This window comes from Hemiscyllium ocellatum, chromosome 3 (assembly GCF_020745735.1).
Source record: "Hemiscyllium ocellatum isolate sHemOce1 chromosome 3, sHemOce1.pat.X.cur, whole genome shotgun sequence".
Classification (NCBI taxonomy): Eukaryota; Metazoa; Chordata; class Chondrichthyes; order Orectolobiformes; family Hemiscylliidae; genus Hemiscyllium; species Hemiscyllium ocellatum.
In genome coordinates, this window is record NC_083403.1 from 7,545,220 (window position 1) to 7,568,984 (window position 23,765).

A 23,765-nucleotide genomic window follows, 5' to 3' on the forward strand; every position below is an offset into this window, starting at 1 on the left:
ACAACAAACACCCGAGCTACAAATCTTCGCACAAACTTTGAACACTTATGGGCGAGAGACGCTGAGACAAGCCAGGAAATTGGAATCCTGCGCTAACCGCCTAAGCGCCACATATGAACAACTCCAAGAAACATCAAAGAAGCGCTTCGCAGGAGGCTCCACAGCACTGATGATGTCTCCTAGCCAGGGGACGAAACGTTTGCAACTAAAACTTCCAGCTCGGCGAACAGAACCACTACAGTTTCCTTAGTAATCATTGCTAAACTAGATTTTAATCAATTAATATCAAATTTCACCAGATACCAGCTGGAACCCATTTGAACCCAAATCCCCAGATCATTAGCTTGGGCCTCACGATTGTAAAGCTGGTGATATTACTACTGTGTCACCCACTTGATCCACTCAAATTCAAAGTCATACTCTACAGAGGTTGGAAACTGTACCGACTGGAGCCAGGTGGATCTTGTTGACAATGAGATCCTTGATTGGGCTAGTCAGGAAGGCCTGGCTGACCAAAAAAACAGGGGACTTAGAATCTCCTCAAGTCATGGGACTTGTTCCGAGCTGGCTGGCCACAGCTAGTGTACTATGCATATTTGCAGATACACTTTATTTTGTTCAAAAAGCACACAGTCTGTAGACAGTCAGTCCATCTGACATTTTAGCAATTCCTACTGCCAAAATAGAACTGATCTGACTCTAGGTTGGAATACAGCCAGACTCTAACCTCACACCTTTAAGCATTGTTAGAAATGAGATGTCACTTTTTTTATATAAAACCTTAAGTTATCTAAGGAATGTGACTTAAAAGTAGTTCTGGGATTTACATATTAGTGAATCAAAACCTGCAGCCCATTCTAAGTAATTTAAGAGTTTACAGCAATCCAGGTTTGTTCAATGCATCGCATCAGTTGTATGACACTTTGATCTTTTATTATAAACTCTGCATCCTATGATCCTGTGTAGAAAGTGAGGACTGCAGATGCTGGAATTCAGAGTTGAGAATGTGGTGCTGAAAAAGGGCTTTCCTGATGAAGGGCTTATGCCCAACATGTTGATTCTCCTGCTCCTTGGATGCCACCTAAGCTGCTGTACTGTTCCAGCATCACACTCTCGATCCTATGACTCTGCCCTACTAGCTGCCTGATGAAGGAGCAGCACTCAAAAGGTTGTACTTCCAAATAAACCTGTTGGACTATAACCTGGTCTTGTGTGATTTTTAGCAAAGAAAATAAAGGATGATGACTTGATGGGATACTGACCTCTGTGCAGTTATTTCAGAAACATAGAATTGAATTCTGTTCCAGCTTTCAGCTGCGATGTGATGATCCTCTTAAATGCAATTCTGGACTCAGACATTTTATAACTTTGAACTAAAGTTATTATTTATTTTGGATTCCAAGTCAATTCAAGTTATTTAACAAGAGACAAAAAATATATGAATGAGCAATATTAATAATATTTTGTAAGTGAAAGAACAATGAATTGACAGTTTCATCATGTGCTTTTTATTGCATGATATGCTTTATATCAAAGTGTGTTCTCAAAACTGTTTAAGAATCCAACAGACAATTCTTACCTTTTTGGAAACTTCCAGGCCCTTCACCGTTGACTTCTCTCTATTTGATATCTACTCATCAGTCACAAATGTTGCCATTGGTCTTTGTGAAACTGAACAGGTCAGTTCTTCACTCCATGTCTTTGCTAAAATGGGAAGGATCTCCCACAGGGTAGTGAGATCCGGAGTGCAGGATTTCTTGCTTTGTGCTCTCTGGTAACGCTACCTCATCATGGAAACATGTGGAATCAAGATATAATGTAGATACATTTTATTTTGTTCAAAAAGCACACAATCTGTAGACAATCAGTCCATGTGACATTTTAGCAATTCCTACTAACAAAATAGAACCGGTCTGACTCTAGGTTGGAATACAGCCACACTCTAACCTCACACCTTTAAGCATTGTCGGAACTGAAATGTCACTTTTTTTTTATAAAACCTTAAGTTATCTAAGGAATGTGACTTAAAAGTAGTCAGTCACAAATGTTGCCATTAGTCTTTGTGAAACTGAACAAGTCAGCTCTTCACTCCATATCCTTCCTAAAATGGGAAGGATCTCCCATGGGATAGTGAGATCCGGAGTGCAGGTTTTTTTGCTTTGTGCTCTCTGGCACTGCTACCTCATCATGAAAGCATGTGGAATCAAGATATAATGCATCTCAATGGGTAAAGTAGTTGCTATTCCGGATAGTAAAAACAAGTTCCTGTCGGTTGCTAATGTCAGTTCTGCTGAACTTCATGGAGAACTTAAGGGTTTAAGATCAAAGAAAAACAAAGAACAATACAGGACAGGAAAGGCCCTTCGGCTCTCCAATCCTGCACAGACATATTTTGCCCTTCCATATTAAAACTGTCTTAAAAAAGAGTTCATGTTGATATGCTGAATTTCCTTAGCCTCCTCAGGAAATAGGGATGTTGTTGTGCTTTCTTGACTGTTGTGTCAGTATGGGCAGACCAGGACAGATTGTTGGTGATCATCATTCTCAGGGCTTTGCCACTTTTATCTCCAGTTTGCCAACTTGTCTTGGAATCCATGTGCTCTTATCCTTTGGACCAGCCTTCCATCTGGAACCTTGTCGAAAGCTTTACTAAAGTCCATGTAAGCCACACCAACTGCACTACCTTCATCAATATATTTAGTCGCCTTTCAATAAACTCAACTAAATTTTCAGATAGGATCTCCCTTCAGCAAATCTGTGCTGACTGACCCAATCAATTCCTACCTTTCTAAGTGCTGATTAATATTGACCCGCAAAGTTTCTAATAATTGCCCAATGACTGATGTTAAATTAACCTAGCCTATCCTGTTTCCCTTCTTGAACATAGACACCACATTAGCTATCCTCCAGTCATCTGGCACTTCAGCTGTGGCCAGTGATGTATTAAATATATCCATCAAAACCCTGGCAATGTCCTCCTTTTCCTCCCGTTGCGGCCTGGGATACATATCATTAGGCCTCAGGGATTTATTTTTTTTTGCCCGCTAAAACATCTAATACCTCCTATTAATCTTAACATTCTAGAAACTCACCATCTCAACTGAAATCCCCAGCTGCAATATCTTTTTCCTCTGTGAATACAGATAAGAAATATTCATATAAGTTCTCACCCTTATTCTCTGACTCCACACACACATTCCCTCTTTGGTCTCTAATAGGCCCCTCGCAATCCTCTTACTTGTGATATACTTTTAAAATGCCTTGGAGTTTTCCTTAATCTGATCTGCCAAAGATATTTTGTGTCCCTTCTTTACCCTACTAATTTCAATTTTAAGCACTCCTCCTATATTCTCTATCCACCTGAAGGGCCACTCATATTTTAATGCTCTGTACCTACCCTATGCTTCCTTCTTTTTCTTTATCAATCTCTCAGTATCCCTGACATTCAAGATTCCCTGAAGATTAGATTCACTACAGCATGGAAACAGATCCTTCGTCCCAACAAGTCCACACGGACCCTCCGAAGAGTAACCCACTTAGACCTATTCCCAATATTTACCCCTGACTAATGCACCAAAAACTATGGGCAATTTAGCATAGCCAATTCACCTAGCGTGCACATCTTGGGACTGTGGGAGGAAACCAGAGCAAACCCACACTGGGAGAATGTGCAAACTCCACACAGTCACCTGAGGCAGGAATCGAACCTGGATTCCAGGTACTGTGAGGCAGCAGTGCTAACCACTGAGCCACTGTGCCACTCAAGAAATGAGGGCTCATCCAGGATTTAAACCGGGACCTCTCGCATCTCGACACTGTCAATCCGTAAGCGAGAACTGTACCCCAGACCAACAAGCCACAGGACTTCACGCCCTTGCCCTTCACTATTTGAGGAACATGCGGACCCTGAACTCTCACAATATTATAAAAATCGTAGAGTCTTACAGCACAGAAACAAACCCTTTGGTCCAACTCATCCATGCTGTTCAAGTTTTCCAAACTAAACTAGTCTCACTTGCTTACATTTGGCCCATATCTCTCTAAATCTTTCTTATTCATGTATCTATCCAAATGTCTTTTAAATGATGTGACTGTGCCTGTGTCTACCACTTCCTCTGGTGGTTCATTCCACATAGGAACCATCCTCTCTGTGAAAATGTTGACCCTGTTGTCCCTTTTAAATTTCCTTTTTCACCTTAAAAATATGTCCTCTATTTTTGAACTTGTTGACCGGAGGGAAAAGGCCTTTGCTATTCACCTTTTGTATGCCCATCATGATTGGATTAATCTCTGTAAAGTCACCCTTCAACCTCCCTTACCTGTAAGTAACCCCCCGTCCCTGTTGACCATATCCTGTCTAATGATACTTAAATTGGCCATTCCCAAATTTAGACACTTAACATCAGTGCTATCCTTGGCCCTTTTCATATTGACTTTGAAACTTACAGAGTTATGGCCTCTAACCCCAATATTCTCACCCATTTTCTCTTAATCACTTTACTGGCCTCATTCCCTAGGATTAGTTATAGCACTGCCTCATCTCTTCTATCTGTGTACTGGTACAAAAAACTCTCCTGGATGCCAGCCCATTTAATCCTTTCACCCTAAAGCAATCCCAGTAATCTTCAAGGATTCAGAAAACTTGTTTCAGCTGTAATGGTCAGTATTCCATTGGATCTGTTGTTGTTTTTCATTATGACAAACATAATAGAAATCAAAAGCAGGACTTTTTCAATCTAATAGTAGATGGCAATGATGAAACCACACACAGAATACAGTTTTTGTTTCCTTATTCAAGAAAGGTTATTAATGCATTAGAAGCACTTCAGTCACTTTTTGCTCGATTAACCTCTAGGATTGAGGCGGAATCACAGTTAACTTATGAAAAAACGTTGTACAGTATAGGCCTCCATCAAAATTTAATAAACTGGAAGGTGACCTTATTAAGGCATATAGATCCTAAGGGATCTTTTACATGGTTTTCTTTTTTTCATGGCATGAGGATGTCTCTGCCTTGGTCAGCATTTATTGCTTAATTACACTTCAGGACATGGTAGTGAACTGCCTCTTGAAACACTGTGGTTATCATGTTTTGAGAAGATTTGTAGCTCAGGTTGAGGTTCTGGATGTAGGTTTGCTCGTTGAGCTGGAAGTTTCATTTTCAGATGTTTCGTCACCATATTAGGTAACATCTTCAGTGAGCCTACGGACAAAGCACTGCTGGTGTTTCTTGCTTTCTATTTATATATTTGGGTTTCCTCGGGCTGGTGATGTCATTTCCTGTGGTGATATCATTTCCTTTGGTGATGTCATTTGTTGTTCTTTTTCTCAAGGGTGGTAAATGGGGTCCAAGTCAATGTGTTTGTTGATAGAGTTCCGATTGGAATGCCATGATTCTAGGAATTCTTGTGCATGCTTCTGTTTGGCTTGTCCCAGGATAGATGTGTTTTCCCAGTCGAAGTGGTGTCCTTCCTTATCTGTATGTAAGGATACTAGTGAGAGAGGGTCATGCCATTTTGTGGCTGGTTGATGTTCATGTATTCTGGTGGCTAGTTTTCTGCCTGTTTGTGCAATGTAGTGTTTGTTGCAGTTCTTGCATTTTATTTTGTAAATGATGTTAGTTTTGTTTGTTGTCTATATAGGGTCTTTCAAGTTCATTAGATGCTGTTTTAATGTGTTAGTGGGTTTGTGGGCTACCATGATGCCAAGGGGTCTGAGTAATCTGGCAGTCATTTTTGAGATGTCTTTGATGTAGGGGAGAGTGGCCAGGGTTTTTTGACACATTTCTCTGCTTGTTTGGGTTTATGGCTGTGAAATCGACGGACTGTGTTCATTGGGTGCCCATTCATTTTGAATACACTGTATAGGTGATTTGTCTCTGCTCTGTATAGATCCTCTGTGCTGCAATGTGTGATGGATCATTGAACTAATGTTCTGATGCAGCTTTGTTTGTGGGTGTTGGGATGATTGCTTCTGTAGTTCAATATTTGGTCCGTATATGTTGTTTTCCTGTAGATGCTGGTTTGAAGTTCCCCATTGGCTGTTCACTCTACTGTGACATCCAGGAATGTGAATTTATGTGAAATTCCTCTTATGTGAATTTTATGCGAGTAAGGATATTATTGATGGTCTTGAATGTTTCCTCTAATTTGTTTAGTGGTGACAAAGGTGTCATCCACGTAGCGGACCCAGAGTTTGGGTTGGATGGTTGTCAGAGCTGTTTGTTCGCTCAGCAGGTTAGGCAAGAGAGAAAAATTCAGATACCTGGATAACTGGGACTCATTCTGGGATAGTTGGGACCTCTACAAATGGGATGGTCTACACCTGAGCCAGGGGGGTACAAATATCCTTGGGGGGGGGGGGGGGGAGAGGTGCGGAGGTGTGTGTGAATTTGCTAACGCTCTTAGGGAAAGTTTAAACCAATTCAGGAGGGGGATGGAAACCTTAATTGTAGCATCAGTACACAGGAGGTTGACAGTGGTGAGGTCATGAATAAGATTTCAGGGTCGCACAAGTGTACTGACAGGCAGGAAGGTGGTTTGAAGTGAGTCTACTTCAATACCAGGAGCATCTGGAATAAGGTGGGTGAACTTGCAGCATAGGTTGGTACCTGGCACTTTGATGTTATGGCCATTTTGAAGACGTGGATAGAGAAGGGACAGGAATGGTTGTTGCAAATTCTGGGGTTTAGATGTTTCAGTCAGATCAGGGAAGGTGGTAAAAGAGGGGAAGGTGTGGCATTGTTAATCAAGGACAGTATTACGGTGGAAGAAAGTATGTTTGATGAGGACTCATCTACTGAGGTAGTATTGGCTGAGGTTAGAAACAGGAAACTGGAGGTCATCCTGTTGGGGGGTTTCTATTGGCCTCCGAAAAGTTCCAGAGATGTAGAAGGAAGGATTGCAAAGATGATTCTGGATAGGAGTGAAAGTAACAGGGTAGTTGTTATGGAGGCCTTAACTTTCCAAATATTGACTGGAAGCGCGATAATTCGAGTACTTTAGATGGGTCGGTTCTTGACCAGTACATGCAGGAAAGTTTCCTGAAATAGTATATAGATAGGCCAACAAGAGGTGATGCCAGATTGGATTTGGTACTGGGTAATGAACTAGGGCAGGTGTTAGATTTGGAGATACGTGAGCACTTTGGTGATAGTGACCACAATTCGGTTACATTTACTTCATATATGGAAAGAGAGAGGTTATAACTGGGGGAAAGGCAATTATGAAGTGATTAGACAAGATTTATGATACATAGGATGGGGAAGGAAACTGCAGGGGATGGGCACAACTGAAATGTGGAGCTTATTCAAGGAGAACTAATGTGAATGCTTGATAAGTATGTGCCTGTCAGGCAGGGAGGAACTGGTCGAGCGCAGGAACCATGATTTACTAAAAAAGTTGAATCTAAAAAAGAAGAAGCCTTACGTTAAGATGGGATGTGAAGGTTCAGCTTGGGCGCTTGAGAGATACAAGTTAGCCAGGAAGGTCCTAAAGAGAGAGCTAAGGAGAGTCAGGAGTGTACATGAGAAGTCTTTGGTAGGAAGGATCAAGGAAAACCCTAAAGCTTTCTATAGGTATGTCAGGAATAAAAAAATGACTACAGTGAGATTAAGGCCAGTCAAGAACAGTAGTGGGAAGTTTTGCGTGTAGTCTGAAGAGATAGGAGAGGCGCTAAATGAATATTTTTCGTCAGGATTCACACAGGAAAAGGAAGATGTTGTCGAGGAGAATATTGAGATATAGGCTATTAGACTAGACAGGATTGAGGTTCATAAGGAGGAGGTGTTAGCAATTTTGGAACATGTAAAAATGGATAAGTTGCCTGGACCAGGTGAGATTTATCTTAGGGTTCTTTGGGAAGCTAGGGAGGAGATTTCAGAGTCTTTGGTTTTGATCGTTGTAATGTCATTATCGGCAGGAATAGTGCCAGAAGACTGGAGAATAACAAATGTCCCTTTGTTCAAGAAAGGGAGTAGAGACAACCCTGGTAATTATGGACCATTGAGCCTTACTTCAGTTGTAGATAAAGTGTTGTAAAGGATTTTAAGAGATATGATATATAATCATCTAGAAAGGAATAATTTGATTACAGATAGTCAACACAGTTTTGTGAAGGGTAGGTCATGCCTCACAAACCTTCTCGAGTTCTTTGAATAGGTGACCAAACAGGTAGATGAAGGTAAAGCGGTTGATGTGATGTATATGGTTTTCAGTAAAGCGATTGATAAGGTTCCCAGTAGGCTATTGCAGAAAATACAGAGGCAAGGGGTTGAATGTGATTTAGCAGTTTGGATTAGAAATTGGCTAGCTGTAAGAAGTCAGAGGGTGGTGGTTTATGGGAAATGTTCACCCTGGAGTTCAATTACTTGTGATGTATCACAAGGATCTGTTTTGGGGCCACTGATGTTGTCATTTTAAAAACCACCTTGATAAGGGGATAGAAGAATGGGCTAGTAAATTTACAGATGACACTAAGGTTGGTGGAATTGTGGGAAGTGCAGAAGGATGTTGCAGGTTACAGAGAGAAGTAGATAAGCTGCATAGCTGAGCTGAGAGGTGGCAAATGGAGATTAATGCGGAAAAGTGTGGGGTGATTCACTTTGGAAGGACTAACAGGAATACAGAGTACTGGGCTAATGGTAGTGATCCATACTACCAAGAATCCTGTGTCCATGTGCATAGATCCCTGAAATTTGCCACCCAGGGTTGATAGGGTTATTAAGAAGAAGTGCGGTGTGTTAGGTTTTCTTGGTAGGAGGATTGAGTTTCGGAGCCAGGAGGTAATTTTGTAGCTGTATAAAATACTGGTGCGGCTGCACTTAGAAAATTGCATACAGTTCTGGTCGCCATATTATAGGAACAATGTGGAAGCATTAGAAAGGGTGCAGAGGAGATTTACCAGGATGTTGCGTGGTATAGAGGGAAGGTCGTATGAGGAAAGGCTGAAGGACTTGAGGCTGCTTTCATTAAAGAAGATGGTTAAGAGATGACCTAATACAGACATACAAGATGATCAAAGGATGAGGTAGGGTGGAGAGTGGGAGCCCTTTTCCTCGGATAACGATGGCTAACACAAGAGAATATAGCTTTAAAGTGAGGAATGATAGATATAAGTCAGACTTAGGTTCTTCACTCAGAGACTGGTAAGGGCAACAGTAGTAGACTTGCCAAGTTTAAGCACATTTAAATGGTCATTGGATAAACATATGGATGCTAATGATATAGTGTAGGTTCTGTGGGGTTCAGATTGGTTTCACAGGTTGGTGCAACATCAAGGGCAACATACGGGCTGAAGAGCCCATACTACACTGTAGTGTTCTATGTTCTATGTTTTATTTTGCTGGAGCTGGATACCTCAAGGTAAGTTAGAGTTATAGTCCATTATCACAGGTGCTCATTAAAAATAACTACCAAACTATTCTAATTATGTTTTATCATACTCCTGACTTGTGCCTTGCAGATGGTGATAGGCACTCTGGAGTCAGGTGGTGTGTTACTCTGCGTAATTCCTAATCTTTGACCTGCTGTTGTAGGAGCAGTATTAACATGGCTGGTCCATTCAGTTTCTGGTTGATGGTGACTCTGAGAAGATTCTTATTGTGGGATTTAGTGATTGTAATGCTATTGAATGTCAAGGGTGGAGGTTAAATTGCCTTTTGTTTGAGATAGTCATTGCTTGGTACAAATTGTCTGAGGAGTCAGAAATGCTGCCGAACAACATTGTTCGATTATCAGCAAACATCTTTCTTCTACCCTTAACATAGATTCAGGTCATTGACGAAGAATAAATTCTAGGACTCAATTCTGGTAACTTCTGCATGTTCAGGGAGTGAGATAGTTGGAAAGATGTTTCCTCTTTTGACAGAGACTAGAATTAGGCAATGCAGTTTCAAAAGGACTGGTCTTCCTTTAAAGCAAGGATGAGGATTTTTTTTTCCTCAGAGAGTTTATGTGTCTTTGGAACCCTGTTCCCAAAGGAGCAGTGGAGGGAGGGTCATTAAATATTTTAACTGCAGGGGGAGAAAGATTCTTAGAGTCATAGAATTATAGAGATGTACAGCATGGAAAAAGACCCTTTGATCCAACTCGTCCATGCCGACCAGATATTCCAACTTAATCTAGTCCTATTTGCCAGCACTTGGGCCATATCCCTTTAAGCCCTTCCTATTCATATACCCATTCAGATGTCTTTTAAATGCCGTAATTGTACCAGCCTCCACCACTTCCTCTAGCAGCTCATCTCATACATGCAGCACCCTCTGCCTGAAAAAGTTGCCTCATAGGTCCCTTTTTGACTCTGTGACTATACCTTTCCACTCCCCCCATGACCTATATCCTCTAGTTTGGACCCCCCCCCACTGCAGGGAAAAGACCTTGTCTGTTTATTCTATTCATGCCCTCATGATTTTATAAACCTCCACAAAGTCACCCCTCAGCCTCTGACACTCCAGGGAAAACCATCCCAGCTTACTCAATGTCTCCCTGTGGCTCAAATTCTCCAACCCTCAACATCCTTGTAAATCTTTTCTGAACCCTTTCAAGTTTCATAACATCCTTCCGATAGGGAGGGAATTGGAATTGCACGCAAAATTTCAAAAGTGGCCCAACCAATGTCCTGTACAGCCGCAAAATAACCTCCCAACTCCTATACTCAATGCTCTGACCAATAAAGGAAAGCATACCAAACGCCTTCACTATCCCATCTATTTGCGACTCTACTTTCAACTAACTATGAACGTGCACTCCAATGTGTCTTTGTTCAGCAACACTCCCCAGGACTTTCCCATTAAGTGTGTAAGTCCTGCGCTGATTTGATTTTCCAAAATGCAGCACCTCACATTTATCTAAATTAAACTCCAGCTGCCACTCCTCATCTCATTTGACCATCTGATCTAGATCCTGTTGTACTTTGAGGCAACCTTCTTCGCTATCCACTACACTTCCAAATTTGGTGTCTTTTAGATTAGATTAGATTACTTACAGTGCGGAAACAGGCCCTTCGGCCCAACAAGTCCACACCGACCCTCCGATGATCAACCCACCCAGACCCATTCCCCTACATTTACCCCTTCACCTAACACTACGGGCAATTTAGCATGGTCAATTCACCTAACCTGCACATTTTTTGCACTGTGGGAGGAAACCGAGCACTCGGAGGAAACCCACACAGACACAGGGAGAATGTGCAAACTCCACACAGATAGTTGCCTGTGGCTGGAATTGAATCCAGGTCCCTAGCGCCGTGAGGCAGCAGTGCTAACCACTGTGCCACCGTGCCGCCCACCGTGTCTTCTACAAACTTACTAATGATACCTCCTATTTTAACATGCAAATCATTTATATAAATGATGAAAAGTAGTGGACCCAGCACTGATCCTTGTGGTACAGGTTATTGGCTTCTAGTCTGTAAAGCAAACCTCCTCTGTCTTCTACCTTCGGGCCAGTTCTGTATTCAAATGGCTAGTTCATAGAATGTAGAACATAGAACATAACCAGTCTCCCTTGAGGAACCTTGTCAAATGTCTTACTGAAGAGGAGAAAGAGGAAGAGAGCTTCTTCAAGGAAGGCATCCTTGCCTCACTGAAGTCCATTTAGATCACATAAACTGCTCTGCCCTCATCAATCCTCTTTGTTATTTCCTGACCAACAAGGGAGTGAAATGTTATTGGGGCAGATGAAAGTGTAGACTGTATCTTATTAAGCATGAATGTTTTGAATGGGGAGCAAGCTCAAATGGCTAAATGACCCACTGTTGCTCATAATTTCTATGAAACAGACCCCCCTCACACTATCTCTCCAGCCATGTATTCAATTGACATACCCTGCTGTTTCTACTCTGACTAGAATGTGGCACGTATAGCAATCTGAGATTAGTAACTTTGAGATCCTAATTTATATCTTGGTGCTTAACTGCCTACATTCAGCTTTTAGGACTTCATCCCTGCTCAAATTTTTCTGATATTTTATTTTATCTTTCTGTCTTTCATGACCATAAATGCACTTTCCTTCTGACTATCCTACCTTTCATGATATCTGTTTAACATATTAACATGACACACTGATTTTTCTTCTTGTCAGGAGTATTCACTGCATAATTCACACCATTCAGTTTCTTTTGGATTTGATAAGTGAACCTTGTTTTTAATGTTTGTCCAGAGACAAAGACCTTGCCTCCAGAAGTAAGATTTTGGACTTTGGCTACGTTATCTGCTCTAGTTTTCATCTTTTGTTGAGCACCATTCAAATGTTATTTGGCTAGGACTGAATCCTATGGACACAGAAACATAGAAATTAGGAACAGGAAAAGGCCATTCGATCCCTCAAACCTACTTCACCATTTATTACAATTGTGGCTGATCATTGATGTCAATGCACTAATCTCTTTAGCAACAAGAGCTATATTTACCTCTTTCTTGGTAACACAATGTTTTGGCCACAACCACTTTTTATGGTACTGAATTCCATCGGATTACCACTCTACATGAAGAAATTTCTCCTCATCACAGTTCTAAAAGGTTTACCCCATCCTTAAACTATGATCCTTCGTTCTGGACTACCCGCCACCATTGGGAATATCCTTCCTGTACCTAAGCTAGCTAGTTCTGTTAGAACTTCACAGGTTTCTATGATATTCCCCCTCATTCTTCTAAAGTCCACTTAATATAATCTTAATTGATTGATTCTCTCCTCTTGCCTTCTCAGGAATCAATTTGTTAAACCTTTGCTGCACTTTGCCTACAGCAAAAACATCCTTCCTCCGATACGGAGACTAAAGCTGCATGTAGTATTCCAGGTTCGGCTTCACCAATGCCCTGTATAATTGCAACAAGACATCCTCTTTCCTTTGCTCACATCCTTTCATTATAAAGGCCAACATATAGTTTGCCTTCTTTCCTGCCTGTTGTACCTGTGACTGGTGCGTGAGGACATCCAAGTTTCATTACGCATTCCCATCCCTCAATTTACAGCCATTCAAATAATAATCTGTCTTCTTATTTTTGCTGCCAAAGTGGGTATCCTCACATTTATTCACATTATACTTGATCTACCATGCATTGGCTCACTCACTCAGCCTGTCCAAATCACACTGCAACATCTCTGCATCCTCTTCACAGTTCACCCTTCCACTTAGCCTTGTGTCATCTGCAAATTTTGGAATATTACATTTAGTTCCTACATCTAAATCATTTCCATAGATTATGAATAGTTGAAATCTTCGTAGCAAACCCTTCGTAGTCACTGCCTGCCATTCAGAAAAGACTGATTTATTCCTACTCTGCAAACAACCTTTCTATCCAGCTCTATACTTTACTCCCAATCCATTACTTTAATTTTATACAATAATCTCTTAAACAGAACTTTGTTGAAGGCCTTCTGAAAGTCCGAATAAATCACATCCACTGGCTGCCCCATCAACTTTACGAGTTGCATCATCAAATAATGTCAGTAATTTGTCAAGCATGATTTCCATTTTGTACATCCGTGCTGACTATTACCTTATTTTATCATTGTTTTCTGATTGTTTTGCTATGAAATCCTTGAGAATAGACTCCAGCAAATTCCCCACTACCAATGTCAGACTCACTGGTCTATAATTCCCCGTTTTCTCTCTCTGTCTCCTCTTTCAAATAACGGGGTTACATGAACTACTCTCCAGTCTATAGGAACTTTTTTGGATCCTAAAAGATCTTGGAAGATAACCATGTTTCATCCACTGTTTCCACTCTGTAAGTACTCTTGAGATGTAGATTACTGGGGGTTTATCAGCCTTCAATCCCATCAAATTTTCAATATTATTTCTCTACTAATACATATTTGCTTTGTTTCCTTTCTCTGACTAAACAGTGTCCACATCATTTCTGGTATATTATTCGTGACTTACTTTGTGAAGACAGAGTGAAGTTCTGGGAAAATGTGAGGCCTTGCACTTTGGTAGGAAGAATAGAGGCATGAACTGTTTTCAGGAGTCTGAAGTGCAAAGAGATTTGGGAGTTCTGGTTCAGGATTCTCTCAAGGTAAACTTGGAGGTTGAGTCAGTAGTTAGAAAGGCAAATACAGTGATGGCATTTATTTTGAGAGGACTGGAGTATAAAAGCAGGGATGTACTTCTGAGGCTCTATAAGGCTTTTGTCAGACCTTATTGGAGTGTTGTGTGCAGTTTTGATCCCATATCTCACGAAGAATGTACTGGCCCTGGAACGTGTTCAGAGAATGTTAACAAGAACAATCCCAGGAATGAAAAGCTTAACATATAAGGAACATTTAAGGACTCTGGGTTTATACTCAATGGAATTCAGAACAATGAGGGGGGATCTAATTGAAACATACAGAATTCTGAATGGCCTGTACAGAGTAGATGTTGGGAAAATGTTCCCATTGGTAGTAGAGACTAGGACCTGAGGGCATAGCCTTAGAGTTAAGGCAAGACCTTATAGAACATAGATAAGGAGAAACTTCTTCTGCAAGAGAGTGGTGAATCTATGGAATTCATTGCCAAAGAAAGCTGTGGAGGCCAGGCCATTGAGTATATTTAAGACTGAGATACAGACGTTCTTAAGTATCAAGGGGAATATTGGTTGCAGGGAGAAAGTGGGAGAATGTGGTTGAGAAACTTATTAGCCTTGATTGAATGGTGGAGCAGACCTAATGGGCTGAATAGTTTAATTTCTGCTCCCATATCTTATGATCTTATGATGTTTCATAATTGGGAACAGCATTTCATCATCTACATCATGTGTGATTAGATTCCCAGCTTATTCCCACATTTTCCCCCCACCCTCTGTGATCGTAGTAACTATTCCAGGTCATTTCCATTTTGCTCTGGAAGGTAACTCAATATTTTATCTGAATATTTGAGATCTTCCTTGTTGTCCAATTGAATTTGTGGAATGTCCAATTCAGAATAATCAGAACTCGGTTCTTCACTGTTGCAATTAGTAACACATTCTCCTTTTGCTTAAATTCCCTAACCAAACACCTTTTGTGTATATTCATATGACACACACTGTGAGATTTATTTCTATCTGGCATTCTTACCAAATAATTCACCTCACTCAATTTCCTTTCAATTTGATAAGGCTCACTAAACCTTGCTTTAAAGGTTAGCCTACCACTGGGATAACACCAACACTTTATCTCCACTAGCAAAATTTCAAATTTTTGATTTCTTGTCGGCTTAGACTTTAATCACATTTTGTGATACTTATAAATGCTGTCTAGCAACTCCCCCCTCTGTTTAATCTTTTCCTAAACTTTGACATATAGTCCTAATCTGTGGTCTTTGATCTCTGACTAACCAATTTTTCCTTAATTAATTTTAGTGGTCCTTTTGGCTCATGCCTGGAAGCTAATTGAAATGGACTGGCTTTGGTTGATTCATTAGGTATATCCCTCATTGCAAAGAGTACAAATAGAATTTGTTTATCCCAATTGTCTGGATAATCTTGACTGTAAGTCCTTATTCTGGTCTTTAAAGTTTGATGCTATGGTTCTAATGCTCCCTGCAATTTTAGATTGTATGCAGTGGACTTCAATTGTTCTATTCCTAAACTATCTGTAATCCTTGAATAACTTTGATATAAAATTTGACCCCTGATCTTTCCTAGAAGAATTTCCTAAATAACTCTTCTACAATCTTATTAGCCATGATATTGGAAATCCAATAGATAAATTCATCATGGTCAATTAATACTGATTCCAACTTATTGCTTTTGGTAGGGTTCTTACACAATCAATTAAGACTCTTGTTTAAGGTTCCTCCAATGCAGGAAGAAGTATTAAGGGTGCTGGATTTATCACTTGCCTGAGGTTTCTATATTACCTGACATGTATGACATGTCTGGCAAAATTCAACCACATCTCTTTGAAGTCCAGGCCATTAATAATATTTTGTATTTTGGCTTGAGTTTTCCTTACTCCCAAATAACCTCGTACTGATAATTCATGTGCAACACCTCTTTCCTATAATTCACCAGTAATGCAACTTGATCCATCAAATTTTGAATGGTTTTAGTGTCTGGTGGCTCAGTAAACATTAGACATTAATGAAAAAAAGCTGAGTCCACAAGCTGTCAGGAGAATTACTCATTGCTTTTCATCTGCCTGAATGTCATTTGCCTCGAAGAAATAACACACTCTTTACACATACTGGGCCCAATCTTCGACAGCAGGATCAAACAAGTCAACCTCCTAAATAATGGCATGATGCCAGAAATACTTACCCTAACTCAAAAACGACTATTGTGAGTGAATGTCTTCAAGAACATTTTCTTTTTCTCGTCGCCACTGAAGTAACTACTCAGAGGCCGGTATCCTGTCGGCAAGTTATCCTTTATTTGCACATGCATTGGTCCGGCTTTCTCAGAGCTAGCTCTCAAACTGAACAGAACGTCTGTCTATATCTGTCAGCTAGGACTCCCTGATCGGAGCAGCTGCAGGTGTCTTCCTGAGATTCAACCCAAGGAAAGCGTCTGGCCCAGATGGAGTCCCCAGCCATGCACTTTAGCTCCTGTGCAGACTAGCTGGCAGAGGTATTCACAGACATTTCAACTTCTCCCTCCTGCAAGCCAAAGTCCTCACCTGTTTCAAGAAGAACACGATCACCCCAGAACTGAAGAAAGCACATGTAACATGACTTAATGACTATCTCTCAGTGGCTCTGACCTCCATAATCATGAAGCGCTTCAAGAGACTCGTCACATCAACTCTAGCCTACCAGCCACCCTTTAACCCCTTCAATGTGCCTATCAATGAAACAGGTCCACAGCAGATGTCATTACCCTACCCTTACACTCACCCCTGTAACATCTGTATTACAAGGACATCGATATCGACTCCTACTCATTGACTACAGCTCTGCCTTCAACACCATAATCTTTTCCATACTAATTTCAAAACTCTGTGACCTAGGTCTTGGCTCTACCCTCTCCAGGTGGATCCTTAGCTTCCTGACCCATAGACCACAATTAGTGAAGATTGATAACTCCTTCTCCTCCACAATAACCCTCAACATTGGATGTATTCTCAGCCCACCAATCCCCATCCACACACAACTTAGTAGCCAAATTCCGAAACAATGCCATCTACAATTTTGCTGGTGACACCACTGTGGTAGGATGGATATCAAACAAGTCAGAATAAAGAAAGGAAATAGAGTACTGGTGTCATGGTGCAGTGATAACAACCTCTCTCTCAATGTTGGCAAAACAAAAGGACATGCCCCCATCTACCTCAATGGAGCGGAAGCAGAAAGCATCAAGTTCCTAGGAGTAATGACAACTAACAACCTGTCCTGGACTTCCCATGTAGGTACAATGGTCAAGAAGGCACAATAATGCCTCTTCTTCCTCAGGCGTCGTAGAAAATTTGGCATGTCCATAAGGACCCTCACCAACATTTACAGATGCATAGAAAGCATATTATCTAAATGCATAATGGCCTGATATGGCAATTGCTCTGCCCAGGACTGTAAGGAACTACAGGGGGATGTATGCACTGTTCAGACTTTCACAGAAGCCAACCTCCCATCCATGGACTTCATTTGCATGTCTCACTGCTGTGGAAAGGCTGCTGACATCATCAAAGACCCCTCCAATTCTAGTAATGCTCTCTTACAATCTCTTCCACCCAGCAGAAGATACAGAAGCTTGAACACATGCACCAAGAGGTTCAAGAACAGCTTCTTCCCATTATTTGATTGATGAATGGACTTTGTAATTTCAAATAATGCTGATCTTGTTAATGTTGACCTTGCTTTGTGCATCTCCTGTGCAGTGTAACCAGTATGCCTTGCTCTGTCTAAGCACCCTTTGATCTTGATGTCCTTGTTGATAATGATCTCCCGGTGTTGCTTGCCAAATGAAGCTTTTCACTGTACCTAGGTACATGTGACTTCAATACATCAATCAAATGAAGGTTAACAGCCTCAGTCAGTGAACTCATATTATATGAGGTCCACCTGGCTGATCTCATTACAATCAGTAGAATCTTCAATCTGAAAGTAAACAATAATAGATCATTAAATTTTTGCTATTAACAACAAGTTAACTTAAGGTTTTCTTGTGATGTCACTCCTTGTTTTGTGTTGGACATCCAAATCTGGGTTTCAATTCATCCAGTTAAAACCACTTTACATACTATGAACCTAAAAAGCCAGCACACAGTGTCTTTTCCTCTTTGCAGAATTCCCATGCTGCTTCAAAATTCCCAAACTATATGCCCACCCAGGCTGTGTCTGATTTCAGACGTGCTCTATCCTTCCTGCCTTGCAAAGCTTATTGATCATGCATTTTCAGCAGGCCCTAATTTAAATCAAACTCAGGTGAGCTGAGATGACTCAGTCCTATTGAGCTCAATAGTAATCAACGACTACTGAGGCCTTATTCAGATTATTGATTGATAACTGATTCAGTGGAGTCATCTACCTTGCTGACCTTTTAACAAGATGATTGAATTTTAATGTTGTAAAATGGAGAAAGCAAATAAAGACTTAGTTCTATTCTCATGTTCTAAAATTCTTCAATTGTAAGCTCACTCGGGCTGTTCACACTTTGGAAGCGCTTTCTCTTTCCTGACCATGGGAATCATATTGATTATCTGCAACGAGTGAGTAGGAAGTGCAGAGGATAGGTGTGTGAATCATTGGGTCAAAATTATGCATGTGATTGTTATGATCCCAGCTAATGCCGTTAGTGGACAACTGAGATGCAAGACTAATCTCAGACCTGCTATCCTAAATTAATCTAGTTCCATTTGCCAGTATTTGGCCATATCTCAATAAAACATTCCTATTCATATACCCAGCTTTTTAAATGTCATAATTGTACTGGTCTCCACCACCTCTTGCATTCACAGGCAGCATGTTCTGCATATTATCACTTACTGCCTTAAAAAAAGTCTCTTGCTCACCTATCTTTTCACAAAACCCTTAGTCTGTTTCCTCTATAATCTCCACTATAAATGGCATATTTTGTTTGTTTTGGTATTGACAAGCTGGTTTTCTCTTAAATAATGAAATATACATTTTGATTTAAGAATAAAACAAAAGTTTGTGATGCAAAAGAATTGAAGATACAATAAAATTATCCAAACTATTTATATGTGAAAGATTTTTAATGATTTTGAAATATATAGTAAAAATACAATCCCATTAATCTCAACAACATTCCATTGCAATTCCTAATTGCTAGTGAGAATTCTAGCGTAGAGGATTCTTCTCTAAAACCACAGAGGATTTGACTTAGCTGTGACTTGAATTCTCATTCTTGAGAATCTAACAGTCTCTTGATTCATCATTTAACTGAGTCTAAGGTTTCTTAGCTTCACATAATCCCTTATGGATTTTAGTCCCTACTGAGGTGGATTTTTTAAACTAAACTCCTTACAATGAGGTAGCTTACTTTTAACATAGAGTCATAAAGATGTATAGAATGGAAACAGACCCTTCGGTGCAACCCATCCATGCCAGCCAGATATTCCAACCCAATCTAGTCCCACCTGCCAGCACCTGGCACGTATCCCTCCAAACCCTTTCTATTCATATATCCATCCAAATGCCTTTTAAATGTTGTAATTGTACCAGCCTCCACCACTTCCTCTGGCTGTGTGAAAAAGTTGCCCCTTAGGTCTCTCTTATATCTTTTCTCTCTCACCCTAAACCTATGCCCTCTAGTTCTGGACTCCCTGATACCAGGTAAAAGACTTTGTCTAATTATCCTATCCAAGCCTCTCATGATTTTGTAAACCTCTGTAAGGTCACCCCTCAACCTCTGACGCTCCAGGGAAAACAGCCCCAGCCTGTTTAGCCTCTCCCTATAGCTCAAATCCTCCAACCTTGGCAACATCCTTGTAAATCTTCTTTAAAACCTTTCAAGTTTCACAACATCTTTACAATAGGAAGGAGACCAGAATTGCAAGCAATATTCCAACAATGGCCTAACCAATGTCCTGTACAGCTGCAACATGACCTCCCAACTCCTGTACTTAGTACTCTGACCAATAAAGGAAAGCATACCAAATGCCTTCTTCATTATCCTATCTACCTGCAACTCCACATCCAAGGAGCTATGAACCTGCACTCCAAGGTCTCTTTGTTTAGCAACACTCCCTAGGACCTTACCATTAATTGCCTAAGTCCTGTTAAGATTTACTTTCCCAAAATACAGCACCTCGCATTTATCTGCATTAAACTCTATCTGCCACTTCTCAGTCCATTGGCCCATCTGATCAAGATCCTGTTGCAATCCGAGGTAACCTTCTTCGCTGGTGTCATCTGCAAACTTACTATGTACCTCTTACAATTCTAAACTATCTTTTCCCTGCTTTATATATTCAGCTTCAGCAAAGAATCCTACAAAGTTATTTTCCATGTGACATAGTCTTCCCTTAAGACCAAAATAATTCCAGAATCTTAATGTATTACATTGTTTATTTTAGAGTCATAGAAACAGAACCTTTGGTCCAACTTGTCCATGCTGATCAGATGTCCTGAACTGATCTAGTCTATTTGCCAGCATTTGGCCCGTATCCCTCTAAAACCTTCCTATTCATGTACCCATCCAGTGACTTTTAAATGTTGTAATTGTACCAGCCTCCACCACCTCCTCTGCAACTCATTCCATACAGGCACCCATACTCTCTGTGAAAACCTTGTGCATTAGGTCCCTTTTAAATCTTTCTCCTCTCAGCTTAAACCTGTGCCCTTGAAGTTTGGACTCCCCTACAATGGGAAATGACTTTGACTGTTAACCCTATCCATGCCCCTCATGATTTTATAAACTTCTATAAGACCACCCCTCAGCCTCAGCCTCTCCAGGGAAAATAACCCCAGCCTATTCAGCCTCTCCCTAAAGCTCAAACCTCCAACTATGGCAATATCCTTGTAAATCTTTTCTGAACTCTTTCAAGTTTCACAGCATCTTTCCTGTTGCAGGGAGACCAGGATTGAATGCAGATTTCCAAAAGTGGCCCAATCAGTGTCCTGTACAATTGCAACATGACCTCCCAATTCCTATACTCAATATACTGATCAATAAAGGCAAGTGTTCTAAATGGCTTCTTCACTATCTTGTCTACCTGCAACACTGCTTTCAGGGAACTGTGAACTTACACTCCAAGGTCTCTTTGTTCTGCATTTCTCAGGACCTTACCACTAAGTGTATAAGTCCTGCCCTCATTTGCCATACCAAAATGCAGTGTCTCACATTTATTTAAATTAAATTCCATCTGCCACCCCTTTGCCCATTTGTCCATCTTGCCTGCTTATGTGTGTTGCAACTGTCATTCCTCAAGTTTGAATGCATTATTGAAATTTTTTAAAACCCTGAAGGGAGATTGTTATGGTTTCTTTTTAAAATGGACTTTGCAAGCAGAAGTTTTAGGTGAATGTGCTATGGCCAAATTCAAAGGGAAAAATTAAGATAAAGAAAAATTACAGCAGCTCTGCTGAGAGGTAGAAGAGGAAAAAAGTATAATATCATTAATCTGACATTGACTCCCTGATCACCTCCCTCCTTTTGTGAACAGTTGTCCTTGGGGGCATGTTTCACACATGACTTAATCATTCTGCCCGACTTAGACTAGAGTAGTTCAACAATTTGGGACATTCTCAGTAAACTTTTTGTTCTGTAAGTTCATTTTGTTGGTTGACTGACCCATTAGCTCTCGGTTCTGTAATAAGAATGAGTGCCACCTTGTAGATGAAGTATTTAACCAAGGCTGTGACTTAATACTTATAAACCAGATTAAAGCCCCTCCAAATATATCAAGGAGATAAATTAGACCTGAACGGTTATCTTGTTTAAAGGTAAGGTGCTGTGTTACTGGTATAATTTGATTGATCACATCACTCAACTCTTTGGTAGAGTCATCCAATTATTCCCTTTCCATAGCTCTGTAATATTTTCTCTAGTATCATCCACTCTTCTTTTGTGACTATTCAAACCAATTCTACCATCCTTTCAGGTCGTACTCTCCAGGTCAATAATAATATCTTTTCATGTCATGTCAAGTTATTTTATCCTGATTCCTGATGAAAGGCTCCTGCCGAAACGTCGATTTTCCTGCTCCTCAGATGCTGCCTAACCTGCTGTGCTTTTCCAGCACCACTCTAATCTTGTCTAGCATCTGCAGTCCTCACTTTCGCCATCTTGTTTTATCAGTCCTCTTAAATCTATGTTCTTTGATCATCATCCATTTTGCCATTGAAAAGTTTCTCCATTCATTAAGCATTCACAATTTTAAACTGACAGGTTAAGGTTCTCTGCTCAAAGTCAGTATTTTGTAAATTGAACCAATTTACATTATGATTTTAAAGGGATAATATGCCTGCTTTTGCATGACCATGAAACCATAGTCAGTTGTCATAAAAATCCACCTGGTTTATTAATGTATTTTAAGGAAGGAAATAGTAACCCTTACCCGGCCAACATGCAACCCCAAGCCTACAGCAATATGGTTGACTTTTGATTGCCCTCCAAAAAGCCAAACAGGGTACCCAGTTTAAGGGCAGTTGGAAATACCAATGATGCCCTCATTCCAAGAAAGAGCACATTTAAAAATGAAACCTTTTCAAGTCACTCCCTACCTCTATCATCCTTTAGCTACAACTGTCCAAGATATTTGAGTTATCCCAATTCTGAAATTTTTGTACGTCCTTGATTTTAATTGCTCCACTATTGGCAATGTGCCTTCGAATACTGAGAATTGAAGGTCTAAAACTCCCTCTAGAGACCTCTTCATCTTCCAATTTCTCTCATTTCTTTTATGACACTGTTTAAAATCTATAAATTTGACCTAGCTTCTAAAGTGAGGCTGGTGGAATAATTTGATATGTTTAGTTAAATGACTTGGCTCGTTTGTCACATTTTATGCTATGTAAAAGCAAGTTATTGTTACTGTTGCTGTTTTCTCTCACATCCTTCGTCTTGTCTGACCAGATTAGAATCAGTGAAGTGCTGAATGTTTTAGTTTCATAGTATGTCAGTTACTCTGTCAAGTAGATAATCTTCAGTTAAACACAGAAAATGCTGGAAGGTGTCATGAAATTACTTGTGGAGAGAAAAAAAAGTTATCTTTTTATATTGTGACTTTTCTGTAGAGTTCTGATGAGTATTTCCAGCATTTTCAGTTTTTAGTTTAGATTTCCAGCAAGCACTGAAGTTTGGTTTTGTAGATAATCTTATTTTTTCTACGTGATGATATGTATGAGAAATTAACGAATTACTCTACTTGCATTTTTCATGAATGTTAGTATACTTACATTTGAATAACCCCATGCCTGCTTGCAGGAGATATTCTTTTGTATTTTGGATTGTACTGATGGAATTCTCACTGGTGCTGTGAAAATGCTTGGAAATATTTTTATCCATGCTATTTCTGTATCTGACAAATGGGGAGCACTGAACCAATCAATACATGGACACAGAGAGAAGAAAGCTTTCAAAGAAATTATTCGCAGTTACATCACATTCCTAAATGGTAAGCCATTTTAACAGTTAAATTGGTCTGCGAATTACATAAATTTTATCACTTATTTAAATACTAGATTATTGTTCATATCGTACAATTTAATTGGAAACCATTGGCAATTTAGATAGTATCTTGTGGTTGATCGGTTAATGCAGTAAAATGATGTTTATGCTGGAAGAGGATATCCATCTATGCTTGTCTGCTTGTCCTACAGCCGTTTAGTAGCCATCAGGTTTTTAGTGGGCTTGAGGTGAGCCTTCCCCCATCATGAGAGAAGACCCACCCTTGGCAGGTAAA

General features: G+C 40.2%; 1 protein-coding gene across 1 annotated transcript in view; it reads left to right on the top strand.

Annotated features, from left to right (window-relative positions):
* Positions 1 to 23,765, top strand: part of LOC132834281 (dynein axonemal heavy chain 8-like) — a 1,170,382-nt gene that overhangs the window by 68,090 nt on the left and 1,078,527 nt on the right. The window contains exon 5 of the mRNA XM_060853001.1: positions 23,288 to 23,477. Coding sequence (XP_060708984.1) covers positions 23,288 to 23,477 — 190 coding nt within the window. The remainder of the gene's footprint in view (positions 1 to 23,287; positions 23,478 to 23,765) is intronic.